Below are 18,467 nucleotides of genomic sequence, written 5' to 3'. Positions count from 1 at the left end.
TCCATCCATCCATCCATCCATCCATCCATCCATCCATCCATCCATCCATGCATCCATCTTTTTTACACCCTTGTGAGTAGGCTTTTTACTAAACATTCTTTACTTTTATGTGAGTGATATTTTTGGGAGCTGTGCGCTGCTCTGGTGAGTTTTAGTGGATTTTTTCGCCACTTACCCCAGCCGAGCAGATAATACCACATGAGGTGCTGCTTCTCGGCGAACACGGCCACCACGATGAGCGTGTGAAGGTAAATCCCCTCACACAGCATCCAGAAGTAATTACAGCCAAACAGGTAAAGGTGGATAAACTGGGACACTTTACAGCTCATCTACAGAAACACGAAGCAGTAATGTAAAAACATCAGACATGATGGGTGCAGAAAAACATACCAGCAGTTTCTTTACTAAGTCACACATGTTAAAAACAGACAATAATCAGCTGTTACTCTGGTTGGAAAGGAAATAAAACATTCATAACTGAATGTTTAATGGAAAAGTATAACTGCCAAAGACTGGAAATAAATTCTGTTTCTCGTTTTAACTGGAAACTGTCTTGTTAAAATGAGAATTAGATGAGTTTTATATCACATAAAAACAAGAAACATTCTTATTTTAACAAGAAAGTTTCTTGTTTTAATGTTTTAACCAGACAAAACAAATATATAGTTAATTTTAGTTTAAAGAGATTAATTTTATGTCTTAATTGTTTCCAGGACTGTTTCATTAATCAAGTAATGCGCATTCAACATATTCAGCACAGTTAGGATGGTTTGTTTAGCTAGGATGCATAGCATTATTAGCATAGTTAGCATATCTGGAACAGTTAGCATGACTAATGCAGTTAGCATTGTAAACAGTTGAGGCAGTTAGCGTCAATGTTTAGTGTAACTAGGAAACCCAACACGGTTGATGCAGTTAGCATATTAAACGACATTAGCATGGTTAGCAGAGCTAGCATAGGAGAGCTGTCAGCAGTTAGAGTTGTGAACAGGGTTAATTTGGGAGATTTTGACTGCAGTCTGTGTAGTTCCTGAAATTCTTTCAGCTTTTTTGCAGTAGTTCAAACTGAAACACCAGAAATAAACTGGATGGATTTGAACCAAACAATGAACTTACTGGATTTCTTTGCACCAGCTCCCGGTTGTTAGCCACTGCAGTTAGCCAAATGATAGTGATGACAGAGTTCAGGACAAAAGAGAAGAAAAGGTTCTTGTGAAGAGTAATCCTCTGGCAACTCAGACTTCTGCAAGAAAAGCCAGATGTTTTCACCCACTCAGAAGAGAATCAATGAATAAAACCTAAACTTGGAGCAGGTTGGTGTTAGGAACTTACTTGAAATGGAAGAAAATAGCCAGTGAGATGAAGAGGGACACCAGGGAGAGTCCATGTCCAATGAGGGTCAAGTAGAAATGATTCATTGCGGTCTGGAAAGAAGCAGAAGACAAATTGGGTCAAAAAATCTCCATGAGGTGCAACTTCATAATTTCAAACACTTCCTTGTTCATCCCGCCAACAAGCCAAGGTGCAATCTGGAGGTGTGTGCACACTTCTCGTTCTGGGAGCCTTATTCCACAGTGGCTCATATTTACTGATTTTCTTTTTTTGTTACTTGGTGAAATCGTTTTGTTGTAACAGTTTTGGACGTTTTCACACCCGATAGTCAAGTAGACTCGGTTCAGTTGGACCCAAAACTTCATCATCTGTTCCATCTCCAGCTGCTGTGGTTCTCTGTCTTTCTGCTGTGAGTCAAACCAACTAAACCCTTTGAGAAACCTGTTCTCCTCCTGGCCTGTGGGGGCGCTGCACCAAGAACCACTGAAGGAAACGACATGAAAACCTCTGAAGACACTGAGAGCAACTTTCTTCTTCTCAAAACGTAAATATAAAATAAAGTGTTGTCAGATATTAACTGTTGGAGGATTTCTCTTTAGTATTTGGCTAAAGACCATGGGCCGTTTCTCCCATTAGCGCTAGGCTAGCACGTTTGTTTTGGTGGTATTTACCCAGAATTCCCTGCGCTGTGGTCCACCTCCTGACTATGGAGGGTCTCCAATCCGCTTGGCGTTTACATATACATACAAACCACTAAGAGTTCAGTTCAACAGAACCCAGACTGAAGTTTGTATCAGACCAGAGTTCGATTAGCGCTCAACTCACCAAACAAACCGAACTTTCTACACAAGTGAACTGGAGTTTGATCAAAGCGACTAAACACGGCTGGTGAACCTGCTGGAGGCCCGGCAGGGTTTCCTCAAATTTAAGATCCTTTTAAGAAGACTACAAACTAAATTTACAACCTGTACCCTGACAGATGCTAATACATCCTTGCTAGCTAGCTAGCAAAGTGTCAACTAAAAATAGTGGCATAATCGAGTTGTTACAGCGATGGCACTGAGAAACCACAGCTGATTAGATTGGACTTGGACAGCTGCACAGCTCCCTGATATTCTGTCAACAGAAATGTTTGGAAAAATACTCAGGCCGCTGAAGCCTGTGGGCGTCAGAGTAACGACGCCGGTCTGAACTGGGACAGAAATTACATGTATGTGAATTTAAACTCAGGATCTTTGAGTTTAAATTGCAGTTCTTGACGTTAGCGCTCATTCCTAATACATTACCAGCAGACGAGGCTTTCCACTGCCTTGTACTTGCAGTTTGTTTTTGTTTTTAATGTTTTTTTTTACATGTATTTTTAAATTTTGAACATGGAAATATTGTGAGCTACAAGCCACAATAATGTTGTTCTCTCTGAATTTGTGACCTGTTCAGCATCATTTTGTCATTCCTTTCCGGTAAAGTCACGCACCATGATTCCTTCGTTCGTGTGTTCGTTGCAGCGCGTGTAGTTGGTCCAGGTCCGGTTGCTCTCAGGATGAACAAACCACTGACCGCTGTCGGTGCAAATCTTTGTCACCATTTCTGAAAGACAAAAAACGTTTTAAAAAAAGCACGGTTTTTCCCGTTAAAAGAGAAGGATTACTTCCCACTGTCACCACACGATAAAGGAAACTGACAGAAATGTTTAGTTTGTTGTTTTCCTCACCAGAAGGATCAAAATCCTGGAAGTAGTCCGGGCAGTGCTGCTCCGACGTGACTCCGGCTTGAGTGTCATCCCAGCACAGCCATCCATCCCAGGTCCGATTACACATGGGCTCTAAAACCACAGAGATGCTTCAACGGGCGAGTTTTTAAAGTACAATCCACCAATCAGACATAAAATTATCACCTTTTGCAGCCAAAACAGCCAGCAGGACTTGACCTCCAAGATGTTAGCAGTAGATACGTTAAGAGTGACCTATTACACTTTCTTTGACAGGTGAAGATACGTCAATGGCCTACACAAAACATGTTCATTGCATTTTCTGCACAAAATTAAAATTTTAATCTGCTCAGTTTTGCCTAATTAGGTTTTTTTTAGGACCTCTTGTCCCTTTAAATCTAAATAAGCTGCTGCTGGCCACGCCCCCTCCAACTCAACGTTTACAATTATACAACCGTACATGTTTGAAAGGCATTAGTAGAGCCTCCTGCACAACCAACAAGAATACAGCAAGTGTTTTCTGGATAGTAAGTCAATAACTAATATCATTTCTTGTCTTTTCCAGCAGCCATTGTACAGCTGTAGAACCAGCTGACCAAACATGTTGGAGCTCTGCTTCAGTTGCTAGGTAAGGGGAAATCTGAAGGCTACCATGTCTGCCGTTTGCGTTGTCCTTCATGATCTTCTGGTAGCACTCGAACTGCGCCGTGACGATCTTGTTCCTGGTGATCCCAAATTCGTGGTAGACGTTGTTGGGATGCTGCTGCTGGCTTTCATTCACTTCCATGCTGGCCCTCACCAGGAACTGAAAATACAAGGTTACGAGCAAAACAAATAATCCACACAGTGTCAAAACTGAAGAGTCAGAAGCGTCTGACCGGACCAAACTCTGTTAGCCACTAGTTACTGATGACTGAGTGCAGCGGGAAGTCATTCTCTGGTCTTTAACAGGAAACTATTTTACAGCACTCAGTGGGTTGGACAACATTTAGCTGGAATGTCAAAGTTTAAAAACCCAGTGAAGATCCAACATGGAGAACTGTTGCATGATAGCCTGCATGCTAATGTTAGCTTGATAGTTACAATAGTATATAAGCACATTTTGATATGATAGCTAAATTTAACTTAAATGGAGTCAGTCTATGTTAGTTAATTTTCTTTGAAGTTGTTAGTGTTATTCTATGTTAGTTAGCGTGATAGCATATAAGCCAATGTTAGCTTAATAGGTAGAATTAGCCTTTTAACTATTTCTTGTTTATACATTGCTGTTGACAAACTAAATGGAGTTATTCTGTTTGTCAACATGCTAGTGATAGCCCGCATGCTAGCGATAGCCCACCAACCAGTGTTAGCTTGATACAGTAGCGTTTTAACCATTTTGTATACGAATACTAAGTTTAACATACAGAACTGAGTTAATCTGTGCTAGTTATTTTTATTTGCATAATACATATGCTAGTTAGAGCTAGTGTATTTTAGCATGGTGCCCCATTCAACCATGACACCAAGCTGACATTAGCTTAATTTGGAGAATTAGTCTGTTAGCTAATTTTTGCTTATGTGTTGCTGTTTCCATATTGAATAGTTATTCTATATTAGTCAACATGCTAGTGATAGACTAATATGCTAACATGAGTGGATAAAGCAGGATAACATCTAATTCCTAGACCATGTTTTATGTTGTCTTACTGTTTTTAGGTTGCACAGAAGAATGAGTGCGACCATCCAGCTCCATCTGAAGCCGTCTAATTTCCTCTCAGCCATGTCAGCTAACGATGATTCACCAGCTTCAGGTCTGAAACAGGAAACAACAAACAATTAAAACCCCTCAGAAAAGCTGCTTCACTGATCTTCTACCTAGACTAAACTTCAATTTATGTAACTTTAGCCAGGAGGAATACAAATGTCAAAAAATAAACAACGTAAATCAATATTTACATGATCAAAAACAAACAAAACATGTCATAATTGAAAAAAACAGGCACATTATATAAAACAGTGTAATCTGAGTAAACTGTTGGATAATAACTGCAGGCATCGTGTGGGTCACTCAAAATAAGAAGCTCCTGCAGCGAATTGGGTTGAGAAATCAAAGGGACACCAGGGAAGAAGAAACAACAACGAATGCTTCCTGAAAACAGCTCATATTTTTGGCCGGTCTGCTGCTTTTTAAAAAGCCACACATCATTAGCATTCAGTTGCCGAACCTGAACCGAGGCAGGTGCTGTAAATCATGCGTGTTTACGGCCTTCACTTCTAAAGGCTGAGCTCTGGAGGTTGGTTGGACCAACTGGGGCTCCAAGGCGAAACATCTACTTTACAGGCTAATCTGTGTAAATTCAACTAAATACGATCAGAAGCAGGAAAAAGCATCAAGCTAATGTAAAGCTAACACATAAATGCAGGCTACTGAGAGACAAACTACAGGGGACTCATAATAAATATTCAGACAAAAGCTAACAGCTAATCAAGTAAAGCTAGCAGCTTAACAGAGAGAAGTTAACAGAAAATCATAGTCAAGCTAGCAGCTAATCAGAGACAAGCTAATAGATGTTCAGAGTCAAGGGGAAACAATTTCCTCAATCTGAAAAAATAATAAAAACTTTAATAGCAATGTAAGCAAATCCAATGATAAACATTTGAACACTTTTAAATCACAGGGTATTAGCTCTCACACTCTGCAAACAGAAACAAAATGGTGGAAAATCTGCACCCTGAGCCCATATCAAAGACAAAAGAGAAATCCTCTAACTGATGAAATGTGACTCCAGTTTTGTTTGCATTTTGTGAAGTAGGAAGTTGCACTCGGTCTTCTTTGGAGGATTTTGTGCCATTTGCTTCAATGGCTTTCAGTGCAGCGCCCCCACAGGCAGGGAGGTGAAAGAGAAAGAAAATCACAGTGTAACAAATGTTGCAACTTTGGTCCCCAATCAAACTGAGTCTATCTGGAGTGAAAACTCTAATGAACAGTGAGTTATAGGTGAACCTGAAACTGAATAAAATATGCAATTACTGCAACTTTTTTTCTCCAACAATACGGCATAAACATATGAACCTCCTGAAGAGCAGAGAGGACTACTTTGCTGATATCGTTCGGTGCTAGCTGTTGCTATCTTAACACAGTGACCTGATGAACATCTGCTGCTGGGTTTTATGAGCGAGGCCTTGTTCACTCACTCACCATATCGTGTTCAGCGTATGGAGGGGCCAAGCATGGATGTGACGGCCGCCAGCTGGTTTTCATTTCAAACGACGATGCTGCTCCTCTATCTGCTGCTACATCCCCACATAACAACAGTTTCTACTGAAACCAACAACACAAGCCAACGAGAGATTCCTCAACCTATAATTCTTGGCAGCAAGCAACCTCCAATTTGCATTGTTTGGGTAACAAATCAAAATTCTCTGGCTGCAGCAGGGCGAATGCAGAGGAATAAACGCGAAGGCGAGCGGGGGGTCATTAGTCCAACAATGCACCGCAGATGGATCTGACCTCCAGGTCGCTGCGCGGCGTTACAAGAGCCTTTCTCCAGCAGGGAGGGAGGGACAGAGGCTGAACAGCATAGCTGTGATCTGCAAATTGGAAACAGCCATTAGAAGGTCAGCTGCTCCGTCATGCATGAATGGAAATACACAACGAAAATGTTCACAAACACACGGCGGCGCCCGCCCTGCCAAGATCCCCAGCTGTTTCTTGGCCAATCTTGGTTTGAGTCCCGTCTAGCGGACGTCAAGAGAAGGCTTTCCCAACGCAAACGCTGCGGATCGGTTCTTCTAATTGGCCTAACGTCAATTTATTTAATAAAATTAGATCCATTTTTCAAAACAGTCATTTTCTCATCCAGCTCAGTTTCATTTTCTGTTGGTCAAACCAGTCAGGATGAGCCGGAGTCTCTGGTGGCTCCATGAACAGAAACGTCTGCTTTCCGTCACAGTTAAACTAGAAAGTGTTTCATTTTTAAAAATATGCATTTTCTTATGTTCAACCCCACTGAACATGAACTTTGAACATTTATTTTAATTTTGTTAAAGAGTAAAGCTAAGTTAAGCAGAGCTTAGCTAACAGCTACTGAGAAGCTGCTACAACTCATAGTAAAACTAGCGGCTGATTAAAGTTGCTAACTACTTGCTAATTAGAAGCTACAAGATACAAGCGTAGCTGTTAGCTGCTACTCATAGTAAAACTAGCAGCTAATCAGAGTCCAGCGAGTGGCCAGTAGGCGTCAAAATATCAGAAGACAAGCTAACTGCTCCACTGCTAAGCTGGGTGCTTGTTGCTCGCGAAATAGGAAGTTGTGCTCAGTGTCTTAAGAGGTCTTTGTGTCGTTTCCTTCAGTGGTTCTTGGTCCAGCGCCCCCACAGGACAGGAGGGGAACAACAGCTGAACAGGGGAACAACAGCTGATTGACCAAAATCGAATCAGGTCTCCCGGACTGTGAGGTGTGTAAACCCTCTAAAAGTAATTTAAATAGTCGGCCTTACATATGTTAATCACAGGTCTTAAATATTATCGTTTCAGGGCTATTAATCTGGTATATTCTGGTATTTGTGGTGTTTGTTGTTGTTGTGGGACGTTTGTGAAATGTACAAACATCTTCGTTGCGTTCTGTAACTCGAGGCGGTTGAAGCTACTGTTCAGTAGCTGCTAACATGCTAGCTAGCCACATAAATTAGCAGCTACTTCTATATTTATATTCACTAGATCCATAGTTTTTCAGTCTTAAATTTGATTCAGTGTTGCATTAAAAAGGTGTTAAATTTGACTTGCTGAAACCTGCTGCCACCACGGTGGTGAGTTCAGGGTACGATGTTTGTTTTCCTCCACGTAGTGTTTGGTCTCATCTGAGCAGAACATCTTTGTTTTATTCCACTATGTCATAGTTTTTATTCTCTAGCCGCAGCTGAAAGCTGAAAGTCTGACCTCCACTGAAGAACAACAACATTGATCTGCGCGAGCCGCGTGAACTGTGGGTGGCCCGTTTTATCTGGAGTCCCTCGGAGAGTTTCACCTGGGTGGGTAGCCGTGTACACTAGACACAGGAGATGACATCACCCATGACGTCTGCTCGCATGCACAGCGTTATCCAAGGCCTGTTCAACATCTGCCGTCTTCTCACCTGCTGCCAGATCCCTGCCGTCCTTATCGGTGTCCCACTATCACTAGCTAGCAGCTGCAAAGCTAGCAGCTGCAAAGCTAACAGCTGCAAAGCTAGCAGCTGCAAAGCTAGCAGCTGCAAAGCTAGCAGCTTCTCCCACAGGAGGCAACCAGGAAGTCTCTGGATGGCGAAAGGAATCCAAGTTCTGCCTATTTCCATAGAGCTTACAGTGTTATTGATTTAACTTTATGAATACAGATGTCACTGAGGGTAAGGGGACAATTAATTAAAAAAGCATAATAATATCACGACAACTTCCATTTGGTCCCAGTAGAAAAAAATACAGAAAAAGTGTTTGGTCATACTAACAAGGCTCAAGCTAACAGCTACTAAAAGACAAATTACTCATTGCAAAGCTAGCAGCTAATCAGAGTCAAGCTAGCAGCTAATCAGAGTCAAGCTAATATCTATAAAGAGATTAACAGCAACCCAAAGTAAAGTTAATCAGTCAAGCTAATAAAAAGACTACAGTCTATTTATACTAAAGCTAGCAGCTAACAGCTACTCATGGATATGCTAATTTTTGCGACTTTATCCTCATTATTTCAACTTTATTCCAGCAATATCATAACTTCTCACATTATTATCGTATTATTTCGACTTTACTCTTGTAAAGTCGAATTGCCGCCAATTCTTTGTCTTACATATAAAGTGGAATTTACGAGATAAAATATGTTTGTTTAACCAACAGAGGCAGTCAGTTTTTACAGTGCACCCATCACTCAGCTGTTAAACTGCTAATGGCTGACTATGGGCTCTACTGGAGCAGACAGCCTGACTAACTGACCAGCTTCAGGAGAGAGCAGAACTCTAAAAAATGTAATCCTGCATTTATCAGGCATTTAGTCTGAATTTCTGCCTCAGTTTCAACATCTGAATTATATCAGCAACAGAAGGAAAAACAATTAAATCACTTGTAGCTAAAATGTTTCATTTGCTGAGCTTTAGATGCTGCAGCAACTCGTTTTGTTTTTCACAAACCAACAAAGTGTAAATGTGTTTCTGCTGTCTGGAAGGAAGGAAGATGTTCCTGTCTGCTGATCTTCTTTCTGCTCCGGCCTGTAAACATGGATTCGATGGAAACTCCCTCCGTCTGTCCGTATGAGGCCGTGTCTGATCAGGCCGGTCCTCTGAGAGCACGTTTCCCATAAGTCCACATTCCTTCAGTTTACGGTCAAAAGCTGCAGTGCAGCATCTCAGTGGATGGAGCGAGACCAGGGCATGGGAGACGACCGACGGGGCAGCGACCGACGGCTGGGAAGCAGAATCCGGAAAAATACGGTCATTCTGTGGGAAAAAGCGACAAGAACCCGATTCTCCCAAACACACGCAGCCGAGGGAGGCGATTGTTTTCCAGCTTTAACGGCAGACAATAAAAAGATACCAGAGTGTTCAAGTCATCAGACCCACACCCTGCGCAGCGTGCCAGCGACCCGAGGGCCGCACATGGATCCGCTTACTGCAGAGACCCGATCCAACACGGGATCCGCTTACCGCAGAGACCCGATCCAACACGGGATCCGCTTACCGCAGAGACCCGATCCAACACGGGATCCGCTTACCGCAGAGACCCAATCCAACACGGGATCCGCTTACTGCAGAGACCCGATCCGACGCAGAGACCCGATCCGACAAGGGATCCGCTTACCGCAGAGACCCGATCCCACATGGATCCGCTTACCGCAGAGACCCGATCCAACACGGGATCCGCTTACTGCAGAGACCCGATCCGACGCAGAGACCCGATCCCACATGGATCTGCTTACCGCAGAGACCCGATCCAACACGGGATCCGCTTACTTCAGAGACCCGATCCAACGCAGAGACCCGATCCAACACGGGATCTGCTTACCTGAGAGACCTGATCCAACACAGAGACCCGATCCGACACAGGATCCGCTTACCACAGAGACCCGATCCGACAAGGGATCCGGTTACTGCACAGACCCAATCCGATGCAGAGACCCGATCCGACATGGGATCTGTTTACCGCAGAGACCCGATCCAACACGGGATCCGGTTACTAATAGAACATTTCTATTACTCTCAGATTTTTGGAGGAATTTGCCTCTTGTTTTCTACAATAACCCCAAAATGTTGTAGCAGATTTAATGTTTGCTGCACTAAAAGAAAATCATCTAGTTTTCAGTTTCTTTTAAACTTTATTTCCAGTAACCAGAACAGGATTTTGGTGACTTTGATTCAAAACATTTGTTATATTTAGCCGAGTTTAATAAAAAAATAAAAGCTGATTTTGCAGCAGCAAAGTAAAAGTTTCTCCAAATTTTTCCCCTGATTACAGATTAAAATTCTCCTTCTGGATCTTTGAGTTGCAGCTGGGGGCCGCACCAATCAGTCCAAGGGCCACAAAAGGCCCCTGTGCCGCACTTTGGACATTGCTGCTCCTGATGTTCACTGGGTCCCTGAAGCTGCAGAGACAGACGACCGGAGGAAGAAACAGGAATCCCAGAACGATATGAATATTGGAAGAACCTGTCACTGTGAATTTGGTCCGGTGGACCGGGTCAGAACCGCCTCGGTCCGTTTTCACTCCAAGCTCAGATTAAATGTTGATGAGCAGGAAGGCAGAAGGAAACACGGTGCTGAACTTCTCCTCACGATTTCAATCTTTAATGTTTTCCAGCACCAAACATTATAATTCCAGCTGCATCAAAGTGGGTTTTATGACAAGATGGCTGCAGTTTAAATGGTAATTCTGATTACAAACTTGAAATTTGAAAATTTGTTTAAACTTTGAGTGAAAATAAAGGAGTTATGAATGAATTAACTGCTAATTTGGATTTGGGCTAAAAATGAGCTGCGCTAACACAAAAGCACTAATCATAAACGTTAACTACGCTAATGCTAAAGTGCTACACCAACACGGTATGGAGTGGTAGCTAATGCTATAGTGCTAACTTTGCTACCTATTATATCTTCCACTGGTGGGCAACACTAGCTAAAAAGTTAGCGGGGCTAACCTGAAAGCACAAATCATAAACATTGGTTCCCCTACTACTAAAGCGCTACAAGGTACTTAGCATAAGCTAATGCTAAAGTGGAGCTGCTACAAAACAGATTTCATGTCCTTCAAAGTAAGAGCATGAATATAAACTGTAACTATTTAAAAAATTCTTAAGTCGAATTCTCCCCAACATGTATTTAGGGGAAGCTAACTGTGCTAAACATTGTCAAAGTTAGCATAAGCGCTAAAGGAAAACTGTGTTGTGCAAACATGCTAACAGGTCAATGCTGTACCATGTCCTGAATGAATCCATCAGCTGTTAGCTAGCTCTGCTGATCCTGCTCTTTTGCTTTAGCTGCTCCTCTTTCCGTCTTTGTCTGGATTAGAAACTCGGGCTGAGAGACGCTGGTGAAGGTTTGAGCTTCCTCCTTCCCTCTGGCGTTTGAAACGACAGAGAAAGTCCAGTTGGCTTATTGAAGCATCATGCTGTCTCCTCTCAGCTACTGGCAGTCCCAGTGAAAATACAAAACCACAAGGCAACTGGTGGAGGTCAAAGGTGCTCAGAGTTATGACTAGCAGAGGAACATCGTTCCCAGCTGGATGAGTAAATTAGGGCTGGACTCGTTTGTATTAAAGTGAAACATAAACAACATAACTCATCTGTCCGGTGGACTCAGTGGACCTCAGAGGTTCCCAATAGGCTCCCGGCGTTTCACACAAACACTCTGACATCCAGTAGCTTAATCTGACTGGAAGATCCATGAGACTCATAAGGGAAAAAATGATTAATTAACCAGCTAACTATTTAGTTGGCAAGCTAAAAAAAAAGAAAAAAAGCTATTAAGCTAGCAAGTGAAATATTTAGTTTGTACATATTTAGCTATTTAGCTGCATGCTACATAATTATGCAGTTATTCCAGAGCTAAATATTTAGCTAGCAAGCTAAATATACAGCTACAAATATTTGGATCAAATTTAGCTAAATATTTAGTTGACTCTAATCTAGATAATGATTGCATTTGTAAAGAAAACATTTAGCTTCAATCCAAATATTTGGTCTGGAGCTAATTGTTAAGTTTGTATTTGAATTGTCCAAATATCAGATTTAAATCTGGATCTCAGAGATAATCTGGATTATGAAGCTGCTGTTTGAGGTGTTGACTGAAGCTGGAAAACAGGACGGTTGTCCTGACGTTACAACAGGGTCTTCCCAGAAAGATGACCCTCTGCGCTGCGCAAAGGAAAAAATAGCACAAATACTGAGTTAAAAATATCCAGGTCAAAAATAAAACCGCGTTCTGCAGGTGCAGAGCGGATTCAGCGGTTCGAACTGGTGGAGAAAATCCAGATCAGCTCTGAAATATTCCAACAAGGCTCCATTTTCACTCCTTCATAACTCTGTCAGCAGCTGAACCCGGTCAGCTGCCATCGCCCCGATTCCCTTCGGATAACGCAGGGACAAAAATAACTCTGGACAAACCGGCCGACAGGATATCCGACTGAGAGTCCGAGACACTGCAAAAACAAAACCGTAGAAATTACAGCGGCTAATAAAGGCTGTGATGTTGGAGGACAGAGGGGAGGATCTGCTTCACCAGGTTCAGGGATCTGTCAAAGGCGTCCACAAAGACAAAAGTGGGAAAATTCTCAAACTGCTCAACATTTTCATGAATTTCTTTTTATCATCAGAAGAATTTTGATTCATTGTGACGACATGTTAACATTCCCCAAAGCTAAAGCTAAGGTTTTACTATTTACCTCAGAGAGCAATAACCAGAGGTTAATAGGCTCCGCTAATAAGCTAATTTTGCTCATAGGGAAGCTAATTTTTCATTTAGCGCTTTAGCTAATTATGACAACGTTACTTCCAGTGGTGGGCACGTTTAATTGATTTTCACTGAAGTGTGTAAATAAATAAGTCTTAAACGCACCAGCTTTTACTCCGTGCAGCATTTCTCCATTAATGATTTATTCATTTTTTCCTTATTAATATTCTGAAGTGGGAATATTTCCTCTGATCTTCTCAAACAGAAAAAGCTTCAGATCTGCAGAACAGAAGCCAGATGTCGTCTTTTAATCGCAGCTCATGAGTCCATCGATTAACTCAACAGGTGAAGATTCGTTTACTGTAATGTTCACTGATGAATTATGATTCAAGCCAAAAGAAAGACAAAAAAACAAAAAAAATGGGAACAACGACGGCACTGTTTAGACAAACAGGCTGGTTATAAATCAGATCGATGAAACAACGTCTGGAAAATACAACAATCTGCACCAATAATCTGCCTTCAGTTCTGAGTTTCAGTAGAAAAACGAGACAGAAATAAATTATTTCTAGGCTTAAAGAACCAGATATGGAGTCACTTTGGTGGAAAAACTAATTTAAAACCTCGTGGTTCAAATGAGAATTAAAAATTTTAATAATTTACCTAAAAAAGGAAAAATACTTAAATGTAAAACCTAAGGTGTGCTGCACTGCAAAAACACAAGATGTTAAGAGTATTTTTGGTCTAGTTTCTAGTGATTAGAGAAAATAATTAAACTGGAAAACTAGCAGTTAGCGGCAAGCAGCTAGCATCGCTTCAACACATTCAAATGGGCCTCGATCAAAACTTTTCCACTGGAATCAAATGTTAACGCATGGTTTTAAAGTAATTTGATCTTTTTATGAAAAACTGATTATCTGCAGCCATTTTGCAGCTTCATGAACTTCAGAATAATAATAATTTCACAGCTGACCAAGCTAGCAGGACAAACGCAGCCATTAGCTAACAGCCAGCGTCAGACTGAAAACGCTGCAACATAAACCTTCAAGCTTCCTACTGAAATTCCCCAGAGACGGTAAAAACACTCAGACTCAGCTGTTTGAAGATAAAAACAGAATTATCTTCAAAGTGTTCCCTGAACCCAGAACCAGGACGACGTCAACCACATCAGAACCAGAACCGGGTCAGCGGGAACCAGCCTTTATTCTTTATTATGCATGAGAGGAATAAAACATTTCAAAAGGTTTCACATCCGTGAAACTGAATCCAGAGCCGACCGCAGGCCATGAGGCAGATGATACACGATAACTTCTCTATGAGGTCAGCGGAGAGACGGAGCAGGAAGCAGCACAAAATGCAACATGGAAAATATTTTAACTTTAAGCAAAACCAGAAACTAAAGGGACATTTCGGCCTTTCTTAGAAAATATATAATTTAAAAATGTTACTTCATTGTTTAGCTAAAGAGTTGACTAGACCTTTCCATGATATTTTCTTACTTTTATTCAATATTAAATTATTATTATTCTAGCATAAATGCTAACTCTTACTTTCTGATTTCAGTCGGCCATTTAGATTTTTTGCAGATGCGTTCCCTCAGAACAGCTGCTGAACGCGTCTCTTTGCTCTTAGAAACTTTTCTATTTTGTGCTTCCGAAATATGCTAGCTAAGCTAGCTATGCTAGTTATGATAGCTATGATAGCTTTGCTAACTATGATAGCTATGACAGCTATGATATCTTCGCTAGTTATGATAGCTTCGCTAGCTATGATAGCTTTGCTAGCTATGAGCTATGATAGCTTCGCTAGCTATGATAGCTATGATAGCTTCGCTAGCTATGATAGCTATGATAGCTATGATAACTTTGCTAGTTATGATAGCTTCGCTAGCTATGATAGCTTGATAAATTGACTGACAGCCAAACAAAATATGGGAAAATTACTTTAAAATAATTCCAATAAATTATTTTAAAGTACATTTTATAATTATTGACAAGAAATATTAGATATAATACAAAAATTTGAATTAAAAACCGTACAATTTTAAAAATATATTAATATTTTTATTTTTGTTTTTTTTGGAGTAGATTTGGTTAAAGTGTTCATATCCTTTATGTACATTTGATTGTAATTTATTTTATTAAACAGTGAATCATCAGTGTTTATGAGGAACAACAGACACCAGAAAACAACTTTCTTTCACAAAAACCTAAAATAAATTTTAGAATAAAGATTAGTATGTTTTTTATGTTTTCCTGCTGTAAAGCACTTTGAACTGCCGTGTTGCTGAAAATGTGCTGCACAAATAAACTTAATTTATCGACTGAAATACCAAAGATTTCCCCTAAAAGTACTTCTGACTGCGTATTTTAATATTCAAACACCAAATACACTTAAAAACGCATCAATACAAACGTCTTAGCTCAACCGCAGGAACTAGCATCTACAGTTTCCTGTATCTCAGCTTTCAGCCAATCAGTGCCAGGGAAGGTAAATGGAGCTTCTTGATTGGCTGTTTTCTAAACAGTTTGTAGATCAACTTCTCATTTTCTCTTAAAAACTCTGCAGCCCGTCGGGTTTTCTGTGAATAATTTGTAGGATCATGATCTTTAGCGCGTCGCTGCGTTTTCCACCATTCGGAGAATCTGATATTTTATCAAATTAAAGATCAAAGGATCAAATAAACCGTGTTTCAAAACAAACATGGATCTGACGAATACAAAACACCGTTTTTTTTTACAGTGTAAACAAGGAAGTGCTCAGCAGCAGCCATGTTTAAATGTCGTTGAATTTCTTCTTTAGCGATTAGCGGCGGCGGCTGTCGGTTGCTATGGTTACGGCGCCTTTCTGCTCGCCGTAGTTTTAAAAACCTAAACAGTCCTCAGTAACCAAAATTAGTACAATTACTAAATAAACCAAAACAACGAAGCCCTGATGATAAAACGATGCAGCAGCTTGATAACTATTGATATTAATTAATATAACTAATTAGTTAATATCATTATTAATCAGCAGTTTTTCATTAAAATACTGAGTTTTCACATGTTTTCGGTTTATTTGCACCAGTTTTCTTCCTGCTGATTTTATTCTACATCCATTAAAATCTACTTTTGAAGCAGCAAAGGCGGATTAACCTAGATTATTTCAGGAAAGTGAAGCTTTCCTGAAATACTGACCAGTAAAAGCTCAAATTTATCGCCTGCATGCGATCAAAGATGGCAGATATTTAGGAAACATGGCCGCCGCCATCAGGCCCCGTTTACCAGCCGCTTTGTCAACATATAAAACATCAGCCACACTCTGGGGGTTACGGGTCACGGATTATAAAAATCTAGGAAGCATCGGCTCCAGATTATCGGCTGGAGTCTGAAAAAATACTCCATGAAAACTAAGAGCAATAATCTGGATTATTTAGTTTCTTATAAGAGAATAAAACTCATATTTTCTGTATGTTCATTTATTTAGAAACTATTTAACTACTAAAAATGTGGACAGATTTAAATATTTAGCTTCTAACATATTTAGTTAAGCTAAATATTTTGTTTCATAACTAAATATTATCTCATGAACAACATCTTTAGCTTGGAGTTAAATATTTAGCTTTTGAACTAAATATTTAAGGCAGAAGCTAATTTTTTCCTAAATTTTTGTTTGGATTTTAATATTTAGCTCTGAGCAAAATATTTATAAATTAAAACATTTATTTATGTGAATATTTAATTCCAAATTAAAATCTTAGCTCAGATGTAAATATTTAGTTTATGAACTAAACCTTTAGCTTTCTAACCTTTTTATTTTGGAACATTTGTGGTGAAAACCTGGTTTATTTCTCAGATTTAACAGGATAAATCATTTCTGTTGGTTTTTACTCCTCATCTTTAATCTGTTGGGTTTTTCAGCGGTTCTGACATCCGGACCAGAACCAGACCGCAGGTCCAGTTCAACCAGAACCTTCACCATATCATCATCATCATCATCATCATCATCATCATTTGCTCCTCTTCATCACCCAGCCAGCAGGTCCGGCTCTGGATGGTCCGGTTCGGTCTTATGTAACCGGACCAGCGGTCGGCTGATGGCCGGACCGGGAGGTTCTGGACGCGCTCGGTCGGGTTCGGCGGTTCTGCTGACTCAGCACCAGCAGACAATCAATGGAAGGTTTTAGAAAATCGGAGCTTCAATCCGCGGATTTTCTCCTGACTGCAGAACCAGAACCAGGACGGATCCAGGTCCAGAATAAAAGCCCGAACCTTTTTCTGTTCGTATCAGCAGAACTGGAGGTCCAAACGGACTGGTACCGCCGCCAGCAAGGGATCAAACCCCAACAAAGCCCGACCCGTTCCAGCTTCCTTACCGGTCACGGCTATTCCGCAGCGGTTCGGATCCGATCACGCTCCTCCGGTCCGGTCCGGTTCGGCTCGGTTCGGATCTGCGGCGGCTCTGCGCGCAGCTCCGGCGGCTTCAGCTTGACGTTGGAAGTCAGCCCACTGCTTCCTGTTACATCACCGTGGAGTGGAGTGGAGCCCAGCGGAGCGGCTCCCACCCACCCGGCCGCCGGCCGCCCACTCCCACGCTGCGCGGCGGGCGGGCGGGTCGCTGCTGGGCGGACTCTAACCCGCAACAACTGCGGTTCCTCCACCAGTGTGCGCAAATCTTTGTCCACATGTAACAATGCGCTGTTTCCATTAAATCATAAATGGTTGCGCTTTTATCAACTAGGAACTGCGCAAATCGAAATGACGCAAATAAATTCGCTTAATGGAAACGTGACAATAAAAAAAAAGAAAAACACGTTTTTTATATCAAAAGGTTCAGGTGGTTTTTTTTCTTCAGCCATATAGAAATGGACGTATTTCGTTAAGACGTCTTTCTATCACAGGAGTCACGTGATCAACACCCGGATGTTACTCCTGGCCGAAACCTTGAAGAAGGCGACAGGAAGTAGTCTTCTTCGTGGATTGTAGTTTTAGATGAGGTGCAGCTGATTCACAGCAGATCCATCCTTTGCTACAAAAGATCAAATGTTGATTTTAGGCAATAAAATGTTTATTTTCTTATTTTAAAAATTAATTTAATTATCTGCATTTTCAATGAGTTTCTGAAACTGTATTAAGGTTCAATGCAATAACTGAATAATTTTTATCCAGTATATCATCAAAATATTCAATTACTAAAGTAATCCACATATCTACATATTGATCAACTGTTCTGCAGGTTTTCTATGTATTTAATGGAGTTTTCACTCATTTTAAACCAGTTTTATCTCCTGACTTTATCAATACTTCATAATCAATCCATAAAAATCTGTAGGAAAAAAGAGAAATGAGTCTTAAAGTAAAGACAGGAGCAGCAGGGATCTCAAAACGTCTAGATAAATATTAAAAAATACATTAAATATGGAAAAAGGCCTTGAAGTAAATCATAATTATACTAAATGCAGTTTCTAAAGTACTTTACGCTGGAGATGGTTGAAAAAGCAGCATCCAGATGTTTCATGCATTCGATGGAAATGATAGTAACAGATGTTGATTTTTACTCCA

At 40.8% G+C, this 18,467-nt stretch overlaps 1 protein-coding gene across 1 annotated transcript in view; it reads right to left on the bottom strand.

The window, feature by feature from the left end:
* calcrla (calcitonin receptor-like a) overlaps window positions 1-17,894 on the bottom strand; it is a 23,755-nt gene extending 5,861 nt beyond the window's left edge. Inside the window, exons 1-8 of the mRNA XM_007552264.2 lie at window positions 17,282-17,894; window positions 4,730-4,835; window positions 3,692-3,845; window positions 3,044-3,154; window positions 2,807-2,919; window positions 1,333-1,424; window positions 1,117-1,243; window positions 176-329 (exon numbers count right to left, since the gene is read on the bottom strand). Of these exons, the coding sequence (XP_007552326.1) occupies window positions 176-329; window positions 1,117-1,243; window positions 1,333-1,424; window positions 2,807-2,919; window positions 3,044-3,154; window positions 3,692-3,845; window positions 4,730-4,804 (826 nt within the window). The 5' untranslated portion in view covers window positions 4,805-4,835; window positions 17,282-17,894. The remainder of the gene's footprint in view (window positions 1-175; window positions 330-1,116; window positions 1,244-1,332; window positions 1,425-2,806; window positions 2,920-3,043; window positions 3,155-3,691; window positions 3,846-4,729; window positions 4,836-17,281) is intronic.
* Window positions 17,895-18,467: the final 573 nt, after the last annotated feature.

The sequence above is a fragment of the Poecilia formosa genome, unplaced genomic scaffold (genome assembly GCF_000485575.1).
Source record: "Poecilia formosa unplaced genomic scaffold, Poecilia_formosa-5.1.2 Scaffold47, whole genome shotgun sequence".
Classification (NCBI taxonomy): domain Eukaryota; kingdom Metazoa; phylum Chordata; class Actinopteri; order Cyprinodontiformes; family Poeciliidae; genus Poecilia; species Poecilia formosa.
This window is presented reverse-complemented; position numbering and strand designations above follow the sequence as displayed.